The sequence below is a fragment of the Neodiprion virginianus genome, chromosome 4 (assembly GCF_021901495.1).
Source record: "Neodiprion virginianus isolate iyNeoVirg1 chromosome 4, iyNeoVirg1.1, whole genome shotgun sequence".
Taxonomy (NCBI): Eukaryota; Metazoa; Arthropoda; class Insecta; order Hymenoptera; family Diprionidae; genus Neodiprion; species Neodiprion virginianus.
The window spans coordinates 26,334,699-26,356,889 of record NC_060880.1 but is presented as its reverse complement, the minus strand read 5'-3'; the positions used below and the strand labels follow the sequence as shown (position 1 = coordinate 26,356,889).

The window sequence follows — 22,191 nt, the reverse complement described above, 5'->3', positions numbered from 1 at the left end:
GAATGACTAATTAGTGAATTCGAAGATTTACTTTAACTATCCGACTTCGGATTCAGGTAATAAATTGAGAATTTCAGATTGTAGAAATCGATATTCTGTGGATTATCTTGACAAGCTCTAAATAGCTTGAAAGTGATAGTTGTTGTTTTTCAGTAAAGAGTACACTACAAAGATGAATCTTTTTTTTGACCTGGCTGTGTCTCCATTCTTATGGTTACTTGCACCGTCGACCAAACGTTAATAAGCTTAAGATAACCCGAAGATGAAGTCTGCGGTTTTCCTCTGACGCGGACGCCGCAATTTTATGCGTAAGACGTGACGCAAAATCGTCGGCATATATGTACGGACGAATGATTCTCGAAAGTCCTGAAACGCATTTATACTTCATCCCAAACAATTTAAAAAAAATATTTTTGGCTCCTTATTTAATTAGAATCATGGCATTCATTTTGCGCATGAGCGAAATCATACAATTCTTCTTCGAATTTTTAGTGCTTTTCTTGTTTGTGGAAAAAAATGTAAAATAGTGATTTTGACATAACAAAAACTCTCAAGATTCTAAGAGAAATCTTAATTTTGATATTTATTGTCAAGAAGCTGTGGAAAAGTACAAAAAATGCACCTTTAAAGTACAAACAGTAATTTTTCAATCACGTGCCGTCCAATTGTCTGCCAATTTGAAATTATTTTGTTGCAAATTTGAAACACTTTACATCAAAATAGGTGTTTCCAAATGGTGAAATTAATCGGTATTTATAAAGAGAAAAAAAAATAAAGTCATGAGCTGAGCTACATATATTATGACCATACGTGAATATGACCTTAGTAAGTGTATATTTAGCTGCAGGTAATCAATTGACTGTTCAACCACCTTCCAGAATTATATATTCTCCTTTCGTTACGTCATTGGCGCAGAACAAGATGCTTGCAGGCCAAGGGATCATAGGGGGTAGATCCCACCATTTTCACTGTAAATACGCTAAAATGGTCAAAAAAAAAATTCGGCACGGTCTACTCGAATAATGCTTAAATTCATTAACTAAACCTCCACCTCCTAAGAAACTAGCTGATATTTTGGATAATTGCTGACGCAACCAGCTACATATTGCATCGTTATCTTTAAATTGCAGAAGCACAAAAGATTTAGTGCACTTTAATTGTCAATTGTTTTAGTACTACATTCACACTTATTGAAATCATGACCTTGCTAGACATACGAAACTCGTGTATGTTAATTTTTTTCCAATCAAGAACCCATTATCTCAATTTGGATGAGACATTTTTTTATATAGAAAATGACAAATTTTCCAAAAAATATCAAATTAAGGGAAAAATATACCTCTCAAAATTGATGTTTGTTCCAGAATCTCAATATTTCTCTGTACAATAATAAATAGCCTTTTGCTTTTATGTGTACTGGAAGAGCACTAAAAATTATGAGCAGAATGGCATAATTATGACAAAATGTGTGAAAGAAATTTTTTCATATTTCTGTTGTCCTTTGTGATATGCACTATTTAGGAGGTGCAAGAGCATTCCTAGAATTCGAAGAATTCGGGTTTCCTGATTTGAGGTTTTTGCTTTGAGTTGTATCGAAAAATTAATTTTCACGTTACGGTTTAGAAGCTCGTTTTCAATTTGAAGCAGAAGCAGTATAATAATTCATTCCTATTTAGAAGCCTCGTGACGTGTCGTAAAAGCTAATAAAAGTAAATACCGAAACCATCGGAGTCCTGATCACGGCTTAACACCGAAATATACCATGCAGGAATTATCGAGGAGTCCCGACAGCGACTTTACGCTCGATAAAATAGCGAATATCACCAACCTCGCGCACGCGAATGAGATCGCAAATTCGCGGTCGTTTCTTTCTGCATGAAAGCAACGCAGCGAAACGATTAGAGCGAGAGAGAAAGAACGTTATACCTACGTAATCTTCGCGTAGGTTGAATATTTTTTTTTTTTTTTTATCGTATTCGCAACTTTATCATCTCCTCGCTCCAATCTGTAATGACTCTGGTTTCGCTACCCGGTTGCCGCTACTCACTATAATCAGCTATGTGTATTATACGCAGACTATTTACAGGCTCAGCAGAACACGTGTTCTATTATTGTAAATATTATGTTCCGTCGAATCTAGATCTTGATCTCATTTCTCAAAAATTTTTACCACGCGTCTCGTCAGCAATTTTTATACTCGTCTATTTGAGGGAAAAAAAATTCATAATATAGATAAAATCACTTTGCAATTTTCAATATGAAAAATTAAAATTGAAATGAGGTGAAATTCGAAGTGAAAACTTAATTTAATTCGTAAGAATCACTGATCCGATATATACTTTCAGATTTCATGGACTTCCGGATAATTTAATGATTTATTGTAGCTCAAGGACCGTCCAAACCACACCATCCCGTAACAAGCATGTGTTAATATGGGTCGCCACCATATACAATAATACGTTATATAATGCAACACCATTTTCAATCACGAATTTAATTGCGGTCTAGTTTTCGGTGTAGACTAATTTCGCGTCATATAATTGAACTGTCTCGTTACAGGCAGCGTCAAAATGCAAACTAATTTAAAGGAGAATTGAAAAAGGCTGTCGAAAATTGCTTACAGTCTGTAATTTCACAATCACAGAAAAACTGTTTTTTCTTTGCCGCATAGTTATTTGTCGTTTGAAGTCGTCTGTGAAATTCTTTTTTTTTTTTTAATTGCACTTACAGCCGATTTTCATTGTCCTCGTCAATTCGACATACAAAAATATGTAAACGTTTGTAATTCACACGGTCCATAGTAAAAGATACACGCATTGCACTTGGATCGGAGATAAACATCGGATGGGATTTTGTATCACTAATAAATATTTAATATAGGATCGCGGCGATGTTACTTTAAAGCAGGAAGTCTGACCTTTAACCTATCAGAAATTCCAGTCCGAGTAAACTTTGACGATTAGTGTTCTTGTGTGTCTAAATAAGCCACCTACAAAATTTTTTTAACGAACGGTCGATCGATCGGAATATTTCGTAAGTTAGTTTTGTTCTGTTTTAGCTAGATTTTCTCACAGTGACAAAAATCATTTTAAAGTTTCGGTGTCAGTGAAATAGTTAAAATACATTCAATTCAAGAGTCTGCAAATTCGCCAAGGTGATATTCGATTGTAATAACTAGGTTTGTCGCTCAGTTTTATTACAGGCCAAATGAATTCTTATCTTTATCCAATTATAGGTTCATAGATTAATATGGACTGAGAATGAAAGACTGTTTTATTCAGTGTCTGGCAATATTTCGGTCTGATTAGATAACCGTGCAAAAAATTAATTAAGGAATGGCATTATTAATATTTCATACAGCTACGTATATCTGGCAATCGAATAGATATTTATGTATAACTTTCCGATCTTATTAGGTGGACATAATTCATTATAACGTAAACTTAAAGCGAATGTTTACAATCCTTTTTAGCTTTTTTACCAGTCTATTCAACCACCTGTCACATCGCATTTTTTACCTGACAGTCTATCATCTCCTGTCAATGATAAAATATTAAGCTAGTGTTAATCGAACTTGTAGGCGCAGAATAAGCGTAAATTTTGATTCAGGTTTATAAAGAGGTCGGTACAATGGGATTGCCGATTACTTGTTACTTAACGTGTAGGCCTTGGCCTGAATTAATAAACGAAATATAAACGGTAGGAAACTCTAAATTTCGTTTGTGTTCGCATCGCTGTATGTATATGAGGTTTCCTATCTGTTATCAGAATTTCAGTTGTCAACTGATCAGCGAATTTAGTTTAAAATTATACTTTTGCCATTTCGAATCCCGCAATTAAAAACTCTCTGAACTTTAAATTGATGTTAGGCAAAGTTTCATACCGCTTTTCAACTGTGCAAATCAAAAGTGTTTGCCGCTGTTTTTAAATATAATCTTAAAAAAATGTACGGTCCAATTGTGCGGTTACATAAAAATATTATTGACCTCTAGGAACACCCGACATATCATCGTGACGAAAAAAGAGGTAAAACAGAAGTTTATGTCGTTAATAAATGCAATAACAAGAGAAAATAATCAGAACTACGAAATCAAAAAATGCTACATCGGTAAATGGAATTTATTGTTACAGTGCTCACAGAGACGATAATCATCGTAATAATAGTAACCAAAATAACAATAATTACAATTAAAAAAGCAAAGTATAGTCAAAGTAAGCGCGCGGCGTAATCGAACCGCGATACTCGTAAAAACAATTCGTTATAAACTAGCACTAATCGTGACGTAATCCGAGCGTCGTCCGTCAAGCCGCTTACATAATTATAAGTATTGTTAGGCGTCGCGACGCCCGACAAGTGCAGTTCTTGCCGATGCGTCGTCGGCAAGTGACGTCAATAACCGCAAGTTTTTAACGTTGACTATAGATAAAGCTTAATGTGAGAAAAATCGAGGAAATGAAAGAATATGAAACGTTATACGTAGAGTGTAATGAAAATAAAAGATTCGACTAATCAAAGCCGCCTAAAATTCAGTTGAATTACTTTCTATGGACTGCAGTAACGAAAAAAGGTTCAATTTGATAGTAAAAATTGCAATTATAATAACAGTTTTCCCGTAATTGTACGCGCATAAGTCTATACAATATATCAATGTTTATTATACACTTCTGCGGAGCAAGCGACGCGACATGTTAATATTATTCTGCGCTCCCGAAACTGGGATCAAGTCTGGTCTTGTGACTCGACCCGCGAAAAGCACAGAACCCGAGTCCGAGTCCCGCAGGATGAAGACGAACGGATGATCGGCTCGGAAACGCTGAACCGTGGAACCCATCAATGGCACAACCGCAATTCCTTCGAAAAAGCGAATATTCAATTATTAGATACATCCGTTAAAAAGTTTGAGTGATGAAAATGTTCAGGTAAAGGTCCAAATTCGATTATGTTTCTGTTAATATTCTCTATTCTGCAGTTTAATAAAAAGTGAATATCTATAAAAAAAAAATTAATAAGCCTTGCATAATATATGAAAAAATATATCGGTCAGTATTTAATAAAAAAAAAATGCCGATTACAGCCGGCAAAGACGAAAAATTCTTTATCGAGAGTAGACAATGGTTGATTAATTACCACGATACTCGACCTTTGAGTGATAAATCAACGCGGTCTATGATCAGCAAATTGTTATTGTGTGTGTTAGGCGATACGAAGAGTCAAAAAAAGAAAACTAACAAAGAACACTTTGTAACGTATCGTCAATTTATCGTCCTATGTATTCCTCTCTCGCAACATTTAAGCCTATAAACATGAACCAGTAGGTATTTTGGTAAGTTTGATCGGTTCGCAATGCAAAATGACAAGCAGTTATGCCTTGAATAATATTTTGCTGTATGAATTCGAACAATAAACATACAGCATAGGTTATACATGTAATATAATCTTTGTTATGACGGACAATTATTCATCCGTTCATACATGTAATAGATAATATCGTATCAAGAAGCAACATTGTTCAATGTATGCAACAAAGTGAAAAGAGATACTTCTGGGTACTGTAATCTATGAAAAACGAATAAAGTGATATGTATCTCGAGACTTGAACTTTTGCTGAATTATGTCGGATAAGCGAGACATTTCCATTCCACACGGCTCTGCAAGGCTACAGGCGAGATTTTCATAGTTTTACTATAAATATATCAGGGACCGCGCGAACGCAAGTCCCAACACTCAAAAATTGTACGCACGAGTGCCCGCGTTTGGGGCAATCGCAAGGGTCAACTCAACCGATGTGCAATGGAAGAGCCTCGCCTCGAAGGAACAGCCTTCTTGATCACGGTAAACCTTTGCGCCAGGTAAGTTTGACGCGACGAAATATAGAGCGGAAGTCAACTTTTCATCGGCGAACTTCATACGCGAGATTTCCTTTCGGCTTGACACTATCTATTGGCGTTAATTGCAAGTTTTTCGCTATGCGATACGCGTGTACTTTGTTTTATAGTATATACCTAGATAAATTTTGTTTCATCGTCGATATAACGAGAGATTGTCAAGAATATAAACGACTGGATAAAAAAGAGCTCGACAATTTTCCTGTCCTCGTGTTTCTTGACTATAATAGTATAGCGTAGTAGTTCATTCTTGTGTAACTTACCTGTAACTGCTGAAGCAATTGTTCCTTCCTCGTTCACCTCGATCTTCGCATTGTGCAGTATATTCCCCACCTTGAGAGGGCCGTTTGCGATTCCGGAAATGTTGGCTTTCAAGTCAAATAAGTCTTTGATTCCAAGCTGCGAAAGAGAAAGTTGTATGAAATGAAATTTCCTGTACAAGAACTTCTATTATCTTCTTTGAATCGACAGAAGGCCGTGCCGATTGTGTAGTCCACATGTAAATGCGAAAAAATTACTCGATACCAGGATACTTCCGGCATTCTATATCATCACGCATCCGTGTGAAATTTTTCAAGTATCGTCCGTTCGAAATGATTATAATACTCACTGACATTGAGTGCCTTGTTCGAATACCGGCAATTACCCACAACGGTTATAAGTATAAAATAAAAACCAGAATCTGTCTAGGCTGAATGAAACTCTGAATCACATTTCGTTCGACCTTTTTCCCTATTCAAACCGAGGTCTTCATCCGTTCCATTTCTAACGTAAGTTTGAACATACATGCGAACGTCTACCACTCGTGGTATAGTATCACGGTAAACTTACACTTTCTAAAACTGATCGCAGATCTATCTTGGTTTCGATGCTGAACCTCGGTACAGACAAAAGGACTTCCGTTTCTTGTAGGCTACCAATGATACTTGGCAGCGGAGTGTGAGCCAAGTCCTTCATGAGCGCGTGTATTCCGTCCTCGAGGCGCTCAGGGAGTAGAATCAACATGGACAGTTTCCCATCCTGGAAATATCAAAGTTTAAACGCATTATCGTACGAATTTCTCAGCACTCAAGGTCCAACGGGGTTAAGAATTCAAGTACCTCGTCAAAGTTTGAATATTTGGAAAAGCCCTTTATACACTCACCGCGTATGGAAGCTCTATCGCTTCGGCCTGCAACGACGGAATGTAGGCGTACGGATAATATGCCAAACTCTCCATGAGGTAGGTATTCTCACAGCCGTAATTTGGCACCTGGAAACATCTTGGGGCGGTCAAACTCCGATCGAATGATGTCTTCCACGTGCTCTTCAGATACAACGCATTCGTCAATAGCAACCGCACTCCGGAACCAAGACTGCCTGTAATTACATACGTCTCACTGATGTTTATAGTGTGGTACAAATTGCTATTCGGCAGTTTTTTTTCTGCGAAAAATTCTGTGCTTAAGATAGTTGTCTACGGTTTGACATTTGACGATCACACACGATTTCAGGGCACTGAGTGTGATCATCGGTCGAGAAGAAAAGTTCAGTATAATTATATGACTTTTATGTCCATTTGGGGTACACCGAAGAGCATGCCAGTTTCAGTGCCAATATTTAACAACATTATATCATCAAATTTGATATTTATGAAATTGGCTCGAGTAACCGGTTTATTTTCGTCATGTATTTATTAATTTCCTGAAATGTAATGCGAATTTGGTGTTTGAAGCACTACCGATGAATACAGATTTGTTACAACTAACAACATCTTAATTTTTGGTCACCTATCGGATGTAATGGACGACTAAAGAAACAGGTCTTACCAGGATCGACGATGGATTTAATGTGTCCCCTAGTTGTTTCGCGTACCCAGTTGTTTATTAAATGAGAAGCTCCTGGAGCGTCGACAAAGTTAACAACCTCAACGTCGCTATTGTAGTATTGCCGCAAAATCTCACTGTACTTTGGATTAACCGTGACGTCGTTTCCGGTCCACAAACGCGTGGCAATATCCAATTCAGCGCCGACCCTTCGTACCTTGAACAAAAATCAATCGGTCGCACTTTAGTCGCACAATTACACGATGCGACAGTGACGGCGGTACGCATTTCGTGATTGCTGATGAACGGTGATTTTCCAAATCACTTTCGTCCGCAGGTATCCAATTTTAATACATATATATATACCGAGTTGACCCGAGGCGCGTATCTCACCTTGAAAGGAGCCAAAGAACGTTCCGCAGCCAACCTCAGGCTCTCTGTGTCCGAGGGTAGTCTGAGCAAGGTAAGGATTTCGGTGGCAGTGCGACCGCCGGTTCCTTCAACCAGAGCGGTCAATGCTGCCTTCACGCTTGCCGGAGCCACGACAATATTATCTTCGCCTTCCGCGGTCAGGGCCTTACAATAACAGATTACATAAATGAACGACTTTGTATCAACACATGACCTGGAATCGGTTTGGTGATTGAAGCGTTTTTCTAATATTTATACCTGCAGAAGTTCAATGTCGAAGAAGTTGAATCTGTCGCCAGCATTCGGATCTGTCGCAGGTGTGACTGAAAAATAAGACATAGAGATATGAAACTTACTAAAAGGTATTTCCCAGAGCACGGGGACGATTTGGAGATTAATATCATCTGATCGTGAGAGGGAAAAAAAGCAGAGATAGAGAAAAAAAGAGAAAGAGAGGGAGGAGAGGGAGAGAGAGAGAGAGAGAGAGAAATTCTTCGACCGGAGTTAATTAATAATAAATGGAAGAAACGAGTTAAACGGAACGCGGTCCTGTAGCCGGTCATGTGTTTGTGCGCCTTGGGAAATCCCAGCTTATGAAGCAACCAGCGTCGAGTCAAGGCTGACCATGACAGGCCTCCAAGCACGCTATTGCACTTGAGTGGAGTTTAGTATATAAAAAATTTGATTAATTATCTTTTTCTGTCATTTACGGCCATCTGCGCATTATATTCGTATTCAAGTGCAGTGGGCTGACAGTAAGAAGAGTTTATCTGGTAATCGGTGCCTAGATGAGATTGACTAGAATTCTAGTAGCCGTTTATAAAAATAACCTCAAGTATTCCTTCCTCTCACCGTCGTTCGATCACACAAACGCAACGTAGCGTTAAGCAATTAAAAGTTTTATTTCGACGTTTACCGGATTTCACACAGCTCATACAGCTTTTCTTAAGCTGTCTGTTCCTAGGTTATTATTTACCTATCGGTGACAATTTCGTAAGTACGACAAGGTCACTGTTCGCCGCTTTACGGAATGAGCAACAGATCAGCTCAAAACGACTCGCCGACGTTAGGTATTAAGGAGATATGGACACAGTTCGAATACCGAATGCCCGAGATACCCATAACTCAACGTAAGACGTAAATTTTGTGTAGAAAAGTTACTCTACTGTAAAATTATTCTGTGGCAGTAATATGAAAGTCCTTCAAGAATCTTTGAGGCCAGACGCGATGCTGGAAACCTTCTTAGGAATCGGTTTTCAACAAGTGAGCTGCTTTAAAATCCCGATCAGTATTGTGAAATAACGAGAGACCCGGACCTTTCCTAATCACTAGCTGTTGCGAAATTGGAAACAAAGCACCGGGCTAAACAATCGCACATTTATATCGGATCCGTAATGACTTCCGTCAAATTGCACGCGTTCACACAAAGCGGAAAGCTCGTGCAAAGCAATTTTCGATTGAGATAGTTGTGCAACGCGATAAGGATGTAACAACGCGGAAAGTATTTAATGAAACAAACAGACGAGGCAACGCGATTGGGGTCATGGACGGTCCCGTCGTGTTCACGCGGTATGAAATGCAACAACTTATACCTGAAGTCACGCAGAGGCCCAAGCCGAACAACACTGCGTACATCAACATGTTTCCCGTTTACTGTTCCTTTATCTTTCCACTTTCCGCACTTTCCGCACCGTCCACGGTCTGAAGGCTCGACGGACGCCGGAGGACTGATCGATCGAACGATCAACAAAGTGATCGAAGCGCTTAGGTGTCGTTTGTATTACGGGATTCCCGATTGCCCTGGGACCGTCCGCGATGACGGTCGCTCTTCGGATGATCTCTGTGTTCTTCCTCCCCTCCCAATGATCACGGGGACGGCTTTCGACAATTCCCCTTCCCAATCGTCAGATTCGAGGTTCTGAATATCCTGAATCTATCTTCGCGGAACGCGAAAAGGCGAATGTTGTTACTACGTCACCAATTTACGTGCGTACACACCTTTGGGTATTCACGCGCAACGGTCAAACCTGAATACAGTTTGTATACACGCCAATAAACCTGTACAGAAATTACACCCACAAGCCTCGAACGAAAGAGCGAGTCATTCGGTTAATAACTACAATCTTTCAATCTGTTGTGTCAATGTCGTGATGAAAAAAAAAAAAAAAAAACAACAGAAACAGCTCCAAATACTGTTGATTTTTTTAAGTACCTTTTGACAACCCTAATTGAATTGTAAGGGATGCAGTTTGTATACCCGCAGAAGAGTAGAAAGAATTACTGATTGCGACGTATCGTTTTTCAGTCTGATATTCAAATGAGTATGACGCGATTTCAATTAAATATCACCGGCAATGTTTTTATTTGTCTTATCGCGTCGAGTTCTATTCTGGGTAAGATGATTCGTAATTTTATTCGAAGGTGGGTTAAACCAGCATTTAAAATTTCAGGTGGTATTTGATTAATGCTCGTGATGCGAAACCGGTTTTTTTCTCAAACGAAACTTGAAATTCTTTCCGGGTGAATGGAGACAGTTGTATACGATGATCAATGATGTGCACCGATGTGCAAATTATGTTTTTTCCCTTCCTTATTACGTATATTGCACAACGATTGATCCGAAATTCCCTACCTGTTTTTTTTTCTCCGCCAACTTCTTGTCAGCGACAGCATACTTGTGACCGGTTTTAGCTCTACCAGATGCAATGTTATACTAACAGATTCGGTCGTTGCTAATAATCGGTTCACGTATACAACGTAAATAAGCGTTTACGAAATCTGGAATCTCTGCAATTTAAATTTTGTATTTAACATAGCGATGTATTTCGTTACTCACGATTAGCTCAATCTTCTGCAGTAATATTCGCTTGATCTTGATCAACCTGGGAGGATTATTTCTAGGCAAATATTAACATTTCAAGGGATTCATAATGTATAGGCAACGAACCGTTGTTCCTGCATTGAAAAGTTATTTGTTGACTACGAAAGGTAATTAAGGTCATTGAATTTCCTGTTTCTGGGAAATTGGATTCGTTTGAATGGGAAATTTATTGGAAGAGAGGTCAACCACCATTTACAAGAATATAAAAGAATTAAAAAACAGAAAGCGTCATGGTTAAGAGACTGGTAATTGGTATTTATTAACAGCCAAACGACGAGGTAAATTACAGAGAAGAGAAATGAAACAAGGGCTGCATGAGAAAAGAAGAAAAAGGAAAAGAAAAAGATAAAGATATAGTTATAGTTATACCAACTAATACGGAATACATAAGTGAAGTGTATTGTAGTGAGATGAGGTGAGGTGAATTTATTTGTGACTGGTGAGTCTGACTATGTATGTGAGATTACTGCTGATATGACAACCAATGCTTTCGACACGCGTTCGCGTAATGTAGGGTAAGAGCCGGTTACGCTGTATTATGAATTTGAAATTGAAACATTGATTAAGTACACGCTGGTAAGATTCTTATTGTAGTTCCCTAATAATATTGTTATTCTCTCAACAAGTAAAAAAAAAATCTTGTCCTCCTCAAACCGATCTTTACCTAATTTATATTGAAAAATAAGAAAATGTTTATTTTGTTGCTGTACAGATAATATAACCAGCATGCATTTTTGTATAATTTAGATATTCGAATGCGTAATGCTTTTTTTAATTTCGAACCCAGTTCATCCTCTCGACTAGCTACAATGACTAACAATGTTGTCTATAATATGCCGTAGACAATAGTAATAATAAAATATACCAAACGTCCTCGGAAAGAGAGGATGAAAGATGGACGTATGCATACCATTTGACACTGAAGTCGCTACCAAACGGGATACTTAAGTGAGTATATACAGTACACAGCTCATTCGCTATTGCTGGCTGTGAATTTATTGTAGGTAAATTCTAGAATTACGTTAAAAGGAACGATGGTTTGAAAAACATCCCAACGAAGGTTACTTGCCGTTGTACTTAAATACTGTTTGCTATTAAGAAAAAAATATATACTCTACCCCAGGGATTCCAAAGAAAGATGAAACGAATTACACACAATTCGGAAATCGAGAAATTTAAGCAACTGAAACTCAAGTTGTTCACTGGAAGTTCTCGGATTACTCCTTTTGACAATTAAGGAACGGATTGGTACTATGAGTGTTACGGTTAGTGTTACTTCTAGGGATAAACATCTACTGGATTTTTCGATGACCCAGACACTTTCTTTACTGCGGGTTTACCAGGTGCAGCGACTGGAACTGCGCTGAAGATCGTTGAGCCAAACGGGTTTGGCGATTTTGTCACCGGTTCCTCGAAAAATCCATTCGTTTCCAGGGGGTTCGTTACTTTCCCAACGAAGACTATAGCCCCGGAAAACTCGTCCTCTATGAAGAAGAAGAACGGATGCCTAACGTTGACAACTGTGTCGGAATTCTTGTTGCCGAGTGAAACCACTGAAAAAATACATGAGAATTAAGAACGACATTAGTTAAATAAGGATACTCATTAATATTTTCCTATCATTTTTTTTCGTAAGAATTTTTACGGGTTGACTACCGGATTTATTATATTTGGATGTCGTGAGTGTCTTGTGAAAAAAATAATCTGATATTTATAATACAGAGACTAGTAAAATGATTCAAGTTCATTTTTTCATTGCATATCCTCTTTTTTTTCTCCCACTCTTGACAATTTATTTTTATTTACCACGTCGAATTACGTTATGATCAGCTATAAGACTGTTCAAAGGATTATATATTTAATTGCTAAAGCAGACACTGCCAGCTTAATAAGTTGCCTACTGTAAATTTTCATTTCTGCAGAATAAATTGTTTACAACCTACTGGAAAATCATTGAAATATCGCCAAGTTTATGAAACTCCTCACCAGTAACGACTTGCGCTGTGGTACCAGTCTCGTCCACCTCTATGCCTGCTTTCTGAACAAAGTCAGAAACGATTAGACGCTGAGAGTTTGCCCTGGCTCTAGCTATGCCAGGAAAAGCAGCTGTATTGTCGAAAATATCTCGGATGCCCAACTGCAATTACACGAAAGCAAAGTTTCAAGTAAATTGCTATTATTCACGGATAAGCGAGTATACACGGATGTAACTGTACGATCAGGCAGTCGAAGAGCGATCTATCTCACCTCACGAAGCGTAGATTCCAAATGAGTTGTGAAGTCGAATTTGAATTTAGGCAAAGATACTTCCAATGGGATCTCCTGCATCAACATCATATGATTCTTTATAATGAACGGGTTTATGTCTTTCACTAGCTGCTGAAGCCCGGTTCTTGCTCGAGGCACAACTATGAACATCGCGTATTTGTGACCCTGAAAAAATCAACGATTTATGTTTAGCCTAGCCATTTTCAAAGACAATGCATACGTTTTTCTAATCTTTTTTCGAAAATGGGGATTGGAGTAGATTTCTTATCGTTATATATCGGCACTTCGGAGTGGCAGTTCATTGTGTACGGTGAGGTAAAACCTACGAGATAAGGCAATCTGACGAGTTGGGCATCCAGCTCTGGAATATCTGCGTAATAGAAACGGCCAACGGCATTCATGTAGGGAACTTGAACGGTCTTCTCGATGTCTGTGTGGAAGGCGCCATACTTAGTAGCGTTCTTCGAGAACGGATGTCGCCAGGTCCCCTCAAAGTACAAGGCATTCATCACCAAGAAAACGGATTCCTTGATTTTTTGCTCTGTCGATTGAATTCAGTTATTATTACCTCGATTATTACTTCACTCATTTTACGTAGGTACACCGAGAATACGACAATCATAATGCCGAGTATAAACTAGGCGGTTAAACAGTCCGTAGGTAGAATTCTGGACAAAACGATGATTGCCAATTCATGAAATAAATTCACTGACTGCGAATGTCAAAAAATTGTACGACCAGACACTCTGGCCGATTCACGTTTTCCCAAAAACTCACCGTCCGTAAGAACTTCCTTAATATGACCATGAGTCACATTGCTGACCCATGCATTGATGCTTGCGAGTGCAGGACGGGCATTGGATAAATTAGTGGTCACAACGTCTGTGGAGTAAAAAGTCTTGACGATGGCACTGTAACGTTGTTTAGGCTGAATCGACGTGTCGACAATAAGACGAGTAGATATGTCCAAGGTGTACTCTTGCTGATACGTCTGCGCGAAAATAAATACCATCGAAGTAAACATTTTTGCTGCATGTAATGCCGAGACGAAGAACCATCAATATATCGCGTCTTGACGAACCTGCAAAGAGCGGAGAATGGTCGAGAAACGATCCCGAGTCGCTTCACGACCATTGGGAAGCTCCAAGGCACCGGCAAGCTCGTGAGCAGTTTGGCCTTGAGCACCTTCGTAGAGCAAAACCAAGGCGAGTTTCACTGATATCGGCGAGATGAGCATGTTGGAGGGGTACTTCGCCGCCAGATTCTGCAAAGTTTATCCATTAATTTGAGAATGACATTTCCCTTTTTCACCGTATCACGCGTTTCTAGCATACCTTGCACAGACCCCAGTCGAAGACGTTGAACCGATCACCTCGGTAAGGAACGTAGTCCTCGTCCTCCCATAAATCCAGTTGCCTAGCCGAAGCGTTTCTCTGTACAACCGCTGCAGCCTCAGCCGCCATGGGGACCATGGAGACCAAAATTGTGGTCAAGCCGAGAATGAGGATCGCCATGGCTGGAATCAGGAATCCAACTGATTTTCACTGTACTCTCACGCAGATACTTTAGTTTCCGTTTAGCCAAGTGCCATGAGTTGAATGCAAATCACTTTCGTACCGAATCACGTCATCGTGCTTGTTTTCTTTTTACATTCCGAATAGTCAGCGGGCTCGCGATAAACTGTATTGTTCGTATAACGTAGAAGAGAGTAAGATAATCAGATGGTGCGGTAAGAAGCTAAATGACAAACTATCAGGCAAGGAGCAAAATGATGTTAACCGTCATCCGGAGACCATGGAATAACCCGGTGGTCGTCAACCTCCAGGATGCCGCGGGCAACCACCTCCGCCGGGAAATTCTCGATGAAAAACAAACGCTACATCTTTGTCGAGCAAGTAAACACCTCCCAACGGTACTGGATTCGGTAAAGAATCATGAAAGAAATCTATACCTGGCGTGGGTAAATAATTTTCAGAAACTTTTAAACCTCCCTGACGTTATTCGAATAGGAATTTTTGTGCCTGGCGTGAGTGATATTCAATCTTAATTACCGCACGTTTATTATTGGAAATCGTTCGCCGAAAATTAATCTTCCACAATTTAGTGACAGCAGTATTACGCACGCGTCGAAAGAAATCAAATCAAATATGCTCATTAACGACTATATAACACGAAATTACCGTATAAATAGCGCCGCTATGCATTCTTCATGAAACGACAGATGCGGTGACTACGTGACCATGTATAGCATGTAATCCTTACATCTGCGCTCTCATCCGATTAATGCAATTTCAAACAGAGGGAACGACTGTTCACTTTGATCTACTTATTTCTAGTCGATTCATTTTCTGTGCGGGCACAATCGACACCCGCGCAAACTTATCAATAGCAAAAGTTCATTCTACAGTTTCATCGAAGCTAGTGAGAGGGATAATCGTAAAAAGTGGAATCGTCGTAGACCGGCTAGTAGATAAGCAAAAATTCTGCAGGAAATGATTCGCATTAATGGAGAAGGCCGAGGATTCCGGAGAAGCAAATGGGGGTACGGAATAAATATATGAAGAAACCTGTTCTTGGTGTAAATATATCTATAATGTGGATACAGACAAAGATCTGGCTAGAAATAAGAAGACAAACAGTAGAAATTGATGGCAACGATAAACCGACCGACTGTTTTCGTTGAGAAACTTGACCCACGAGTAGCAAAAAATTATCTCTTCGTGGTAATAAAACGCAACATCGACCAGCGTACATAATTTTATTTTAGTTATGATTTGCTAAGTTCAAGGTAGCAAACTTTTTTATTTTCGCGGTATAAGTTCTGCAGTTTTTTTGGTAGTAAAACTTGTTATAGACCTGTATAGATATATATGTTACACGCGTATATAATTAATAAAAAAATCTCTCAAATTAAAAACCGACTGCAGATAATACAAAACGTCCGAAACGGCGGTGATTATTAAATATTGGAATTCGTGCAATCGGACGAGGGTAATATTGAACGTCATTAATTTCAAATCCAGTGGCTAATCTATGTTTACATTTAAAGTGAAGTATCGGGCATCGTATACTGAAATCCCAAACTATAGGTATACAACCAATAACCAGCTTGGAAATTGATACGGGTACACGTCCGCGCAGATCTTTTATAGAATATTACGTATGCGAACGTTAACGCTCACTCGGTGTTTTTCGATATCACGTGTACGCGAAGTAACATCTAATACCTGATCAGCATATTTCAAATTTATTACGAACTATAACTCAGGAATCCAAAGCTGTGCTTTATGCAGTGGACATGGTTGTAATAAATTCCTACCGCCTATAGGAACAAAACGATATAAATATAACGTATATTACAAAAACAAGATTCGAATTATTCTCGACCACGAAATAATTTCGTAATTATAATAGCGATGTCGTAATTATACCGAAAATTCTTTCTACAATGCAATGAGCACGTTATTTGCAACCGGAAATACTCACAACGAATAATTGTCCCCGTCGCCTCGCTATGTTAAAAAGTTTTTTTCCTAAAACAGGTGAGAGATTGTAAAATAGAAAAAAAAAAACTTCACACGTCACTCTGTACGATTTAAATTCGTTTCGGAATTCCTCTGATTATAATATACCGATTGTTAATTATATCAATTATCCTACTCACCCGAGCCCGTGTGAGTCCCGCTCATCCTGTCCCACGAGGTTTTAAAAACGAAGCACAATATCGAAACTGCGAAATTCGCTCTGTCGTGATATTTCCGTGACCGGGAGGATCTTCTAGGCACTGAAGGTTCACGGATGGTGGTCGTCCAGGTCTAGCTGTCAAACCGGTGCGCTGAGTCCGCCAAGGTTCACCGCTAACTACGAATACACGACCCTCGGATGCATGTTCATATGAACACTGTGGAACACTGGGAGAAACGGCCGTGGTGCCTCTCGCCTCGGCGTGTTGGTTAATTATACACGTATTACAGACACATCCACTCTGCTCGTGCTTCCTCAGCAGTGTGAGAGAACAGCTCTTTGCGGAGTTGTAGGGCCGTATCAGCCGACTGTGCGATCAGTTTGACTTTAGCGTGAATTATGCGTACGTACGACCGTAGAGCGAAGATTGAACTTCGGTTTTGCGGCGGCGTGTCGTGTTTTGGGGATCGCGAAAAGTGGTAGACGAAAAGACGCGTGATTCCCCTTCTGGGTTGTAATAACTCTTGGACCTCTAATCTCTGCGTTGTTTTCTTCGGCCTGTTCCTGTTTTACGTCATCATCGTACATATGCGCAGTATTGCTTGTTATCGTCCGAAACATGTAATATCGCAATCTGGACTGCAGGTCAAGAGTCAGCTTTGCAGGGAATCAGCGCGTGATCTTCGAAAACAGGGAATTACTTTATCTTGACTTTCTACCGATCAACTTACAGCACGGAAAGAGTCCGCCAGTTTCCCAGATGTGCAATCGGGGGGTTCAACTACCTCGTGGATACGAATTATTGTCTTGACCTTTACCTTCGGGGTTTGGGTCAGCCTTGGCCTTCTGATCTAACAATAAATATCGCAGGCACTGAAATAGCGGACAACTTTCTACAACGTTCGAATAGCACGTTCAGTTTTATTTTTCCGGAGAAAAACGCTTACAGGGTATACTTACTTCGAAAATTCACTTTATATGTTATTATAACTTTGGCAAGTGGAGAAAACATGCGTGCAGATTCTACAGCTGTACGGTGGGTTTTTTCTAAATTGGTGTAAAAGAAATCAGAAATATTTATCGTAGTAGGGTTTCATTTATCAACCATTGTGGTTGAGGTAAAATCATCGAGATAAGATTTTCCTGGAAAATGACTCGGCTTTTGTGTAAGTTTATACAATCGTTCTGTCAATTCCAATTCTTAGGATCACCAACCCGGATCAGACAAAAAGCTGTGATCGTCATGCGAAAACAAGAAATATAACTGAACGATTATTCCTGTATTTTATAAATTATGTTTGATATAGATTTCTAGTTAGTGTCGAGTCAAATCCTACGAGTCATTTTGCGGGAAATTTGTGATTTATACTTTTTACCATGATGATCATAAATTGGTGAAAGAATAAAGAAATCTTAGAAACGATCTAATTTACTGATTCATCATCAGATAGGTAATAGAAGAAATTATTTAAGGAACACAACTGCGCGCACCGTGATGTACCGAGATGTCAGTATAAGTTTAATAACAAATGAAATTTATTTTCATGTGAATAGAAAGTTACAATGGCCTATGACTGAGTTGTAATGACATAAATATGATGGGTGATCACAAATGCACTGAGCGATTTTAGATCAAGATTTCTTGTCAGTTTCGTTGGTCTCCTCATTAATGGGCTGCGTTTGCATCGCGGCGTATTTGTCGATCGCCGTTTTCACCAGTCCAGTAGCAGCGGAAATCCTCTCCGGAGTCATATAGGTACGAGCCAATTCGGATACTTGTTCCCTGACCTGTGTAGATTTAAAAAAACAGACAAATAATACATGCTTTTAATGAAACGAGAATTTTGGACTGACAATTGCAATCCCGGTCAATCGTAGCAACGATAAAGAAATCATTAGGAAGGGATGTCACTGTAAGGATAATCGTTTGATTCGTTGTACGCATTGGAATTCAGACAATAATAGCATGACATAGACTCATATACAACAACCGCAAGTGTAATATACACGTTTACTTTTATCTTTACTCTCCTACTTAATTGCATCAGTCCAAACGTAAAAACCACCTCGCAATGGGAATTCCTTAGCTTTGCATATTTTCGCGGGAAAGAAAGATCAACAAAAGTCACAAGACGACTGTTCTGATGGTCTATACTGGCGATTAAATGGTACGAGCTGGGAATTATACCCTCTCGCACAAAGTATGTTAGTAGTACGTTTCTAATGACCTTACAGCCCTATGATTCATGGTAGAGAAGTAATGTATTACATAACATTAAAGAAATAACTGGCCAATGAGGAACGAATGTGGGGACGTCACTAATTGTAAGCCATGTGGCGCGAAGAACTGGACTAATAACAAGTGTTTTCGAAAACATTATGTGAATAAAAAAGTACAATTAAGTTAACGCAAGCTGTGGTGCTTTAGTGTTCTCACATGGCATCAATATACGGTGACTACTTGCAGTAAACGAAGAAATCACAAAAAAGTATAACTATGTACAATGATTTGATTTTAACGTGGTTGTTCATTCGCTGGTGGCCATTATGGAGCATTCATAAATTGACCACTAACCGTACGGCAAAAAATAAAATGCGGTGAAAAATTTCTATCAAAACTAAATATGCCCCAGTTGAAATAATGCAATTTTGTTGGCACATCGCATGAGATCTCACAGCACCACATTTTCATTCCCATATAATTCATAGGTCGCTTACCTGAGCCTTTCCTAAACCCAATAAGGTTATCGTGCAGAGTGGAGTGAAGGTGCAGACAGAGGTCGTAAAGATTCCTCCGAGGAGTAAGAGCAGCAACAAATTTAAGAAATAAACACCGGCACGGGCACCGTAGGTCAGGGCGAATCTCGATATCGGCGACATTACGGACCATAATCCGGAATACCCGGTTGCCTGGGGTTCCTCGACGGCAACCTCGGGAGATACGACGTATCCTTCGTACCCCGTCTGCACGGAATATCTCTGATCGTTGTACTCGGGATACGTTGGGAAGTAGGGAGAGTAGCTGTTCTGAGGCGTAATCGCCACCCCGGTATAACTCGGCGTTTGATGAACGCCGGGAGATGCGCCCGACGAAGAAGCTGTCTGCTGCTGTGACGAGGCCGATGAACTGTCATGCACAGGCTGCATTATGGCGTTGCCAAAAACGGCGACCACAGTCATCGACAATATCACCAGGATGCGATTCATTTTTTATTTTATTTTTTTTGTATGTGTCTGCAAAGAATGCACATTGTATAATTATTTTACAGATATTCATGCAAAGCGTCTCCATCGTGCCCTGCAATGCGATTGTTTACTATCATACGAATTTCATCGTACGGGGGGAAAGTTCATTCGCATCGATAATGATAGCGAATTGTTTTCATATTGTTTTTATCAGGAAATTTTTTAAATACAGATCCATGGACATATTTATGTTGATTGCGACTTTTCGTCAGTTAATTTAATTTCGAATCCAGTTCCTCGGACATTTTTAAATTGATTTAGCATTTCCCTATACTTTCAACGTCAACTGTAGGAAGAATATTTTTTCATCCAAATTTAGTATAATTTAACGATGATAAATTATCATTCCATACTCCTTGATTTTTAATTTCGAAGCCCTTCGAAATATTTAGTTAAAGCAAAGAAGTTTTATAGCAGCTGGAGAATCATTATTGTAATACGGGTTTTAGAATGACGAACAAATTCTGCAATAAATCATCCAAAACCATAATATACTATAAAAACGTATGTGTAAATTAGTTAGTTAAACCTGCAAATGGCTTCGATGATTCTTGTCGTACAGTTAAATTGTATATCAAACGCGTATTAGTTAGAAACTTAATTTAATTGAGGAAATAATTAATAAATTCAGCAAGGTCTGAGTACCTTTGTTTTCAGCAATTACAGGTATTCTATGTTGTGATGTCATTACAAGAAATTTAATATAAAACCGGAGTCGGTGAATACAACGAAAAAAGGGAAAAGTGACTATCGTTTTTAATCCATAATATTAGGAATTATTGAATAAAGAAAAAATGCAACATCATTGTTCCAAGTCACTGTACCAAATGAACTTATAAACATTCGAAATGAAAATTTAGATAAAGGCTAATTCGCTTTACAATTACCTGGTTTCGATTTGAATTACGCTATTGTGCGTAACTTATTTCCACTGCGTTGTCTTCCGGCTTTGGAACCTCTTCGGATTTCGGCAGACTCTAGACTGACCTTTAGTTTCTAAAATTTCGCTCCTTATATAGAAAGTAGCTACCCTTAACGGTTCAGCGGGTGGTACGTTAACCACTAATCGTCGTCGGCCTGTCCTTCAGTGACCATTAGGAACGGAAGTTTCTTATCATCGTAACGAGCGTCTGCACCTCCGGTTTCCTAGGTCGATAGGTATTGCATAAATATATCTACGTAACAGGTACATGCATTACTAGTTTACGCCATATTTTTCCAATTCGAAATTCTAACAATGAGGGGCTTCCTACCTGTCGTTACTCAACGCAGAACAATTTTACGTTTGCAGGCAGAGCCAGCCACTGCAGGGTTTGGCAAAGTGTCCGTACCGATATCCGTAATAATTGCTTAGAATGTTGAAGATATTTGTACATACCTACCATACGAATTTTCTGCACCAAAATAACCACGGCTAAGAAACACGTCTAAAACGCTGAATATGCAATGGAGCGGATTACACTGACAATGAGAAATAAATGGTCTTAAGAGGGTGCCCTAGTCGATTTCGACGTTGTCGTATATATCTCCAAGGATTGAAGTCTAAAAAATTAAGAAATGGTATAAATTTTACTGAATCGCAATAGTAAATCCGTAGAATTCATGCCGTTGCTTTATTTTTACGTCAAATGAAAATGTGTTACGAGTCTTTTCGTTCAGAATTGCGCATGGAACGGGGCTGTTAAGCCCTTTTTCGCGTTTGAGATACGTGAACTTCAATCCTTGGAGATGTATACATCAACGTTGAAATCGACCAGGACCCCCCTTCAAGTGTTTATAAATTGTTGGAATTCATAAATATTAAGTATCTTTTTAATCCTCCCCAATAAAGACAGTACGAGGGTTAATTGCATCCGATTGGAAGACGGTGGTTTATAATATTTATTTGCAGTGTATATTCATAACGTAAATCCAAATTTGCATGCGCGATTTCAATCAGAGATTTCCATGTACACAGAGTTAGGTACTGAGATAAAAATTCACATACCGCTTTTCCTTCGCTTTGCACAG

The 22,191-nt window shown here is 39.0% G+C and overlaps 2 protein-coding genes and 1 non-coding gene across 3 annotated transcripts; all 3 read right to left on the bottom strand.

Moving 5' to 3' along the window:
• Nucleotides 1–4,101: 4,101 nt before the first annotated feature.
• LOC124304034 (uncharacterized) lies at nt 4,102–17,435 on the bottom strand. The gene is made up of 15 exons (XM_046761972.1): nt 16,916–17,435; nt 14,586–14,767; nt 14,333–14,515; nt 14,029–14,242; nt 13,578–13,792; nt 13,231–13,416; nt 12,970–13,120; nt 12,324–12,536; nt 8,361–8,425; nt 8,085–8,267; nt 7,695–7,908; nt 7,031–7,245; nt 6,718–6,906; nt 6,150–6,285; nt 4,102–4,852 (listed from the first exon to the last, which is right to left on the bottom strand). Exons 1-15 carry the CDS (start codon nt 16,938–16,940, stop codon nt 4,656–4,658), a joined length of 2,568 nt encoding a protein of 855 aa, XP_046617928.1. The 5' UTR covers nt 16,941–17,435; the 3' UTR covers nt 4,102–4,655.
• LOC124304172 (U1 spliceosomal RNA) lies at nt 5,695–5,858 on the bottom strand. The gene has a single exon (XR_006908073.1). It is a non-coding gene; the product is annotated as a U1 spliceosomal RNA (small nuclear RNA).
• A 1,014-nt stretch (nt 17,436–18,449) lies between the features above and the next one.
• LOC124304035 (uncharacterized) lies at nt 18,450–21,666 on the bottom strand. The gene is made up of 3 exons (XM_046761973.1): nt 21,069–21,666; nt 19,654–20,169; nt 18,450–18,723 (listed from the first exon to the last, which is right to left on the bottom strand). The coding sequence occupies exons 2-3, from the start codon at nt 20,140–20,142 to the stop codon at nt 18,568–18,570; spliced, it is 645 nt and encodes a 214-aa protein (XP_046617929.1). The 5' UTR covers nt 20,143–20,169; nt 21,069–21,666; the 3' UTR covers nt 18,450–18,567.
• Nucleotides 21,667–22,191: the final 525 nt, after the last annotated feature.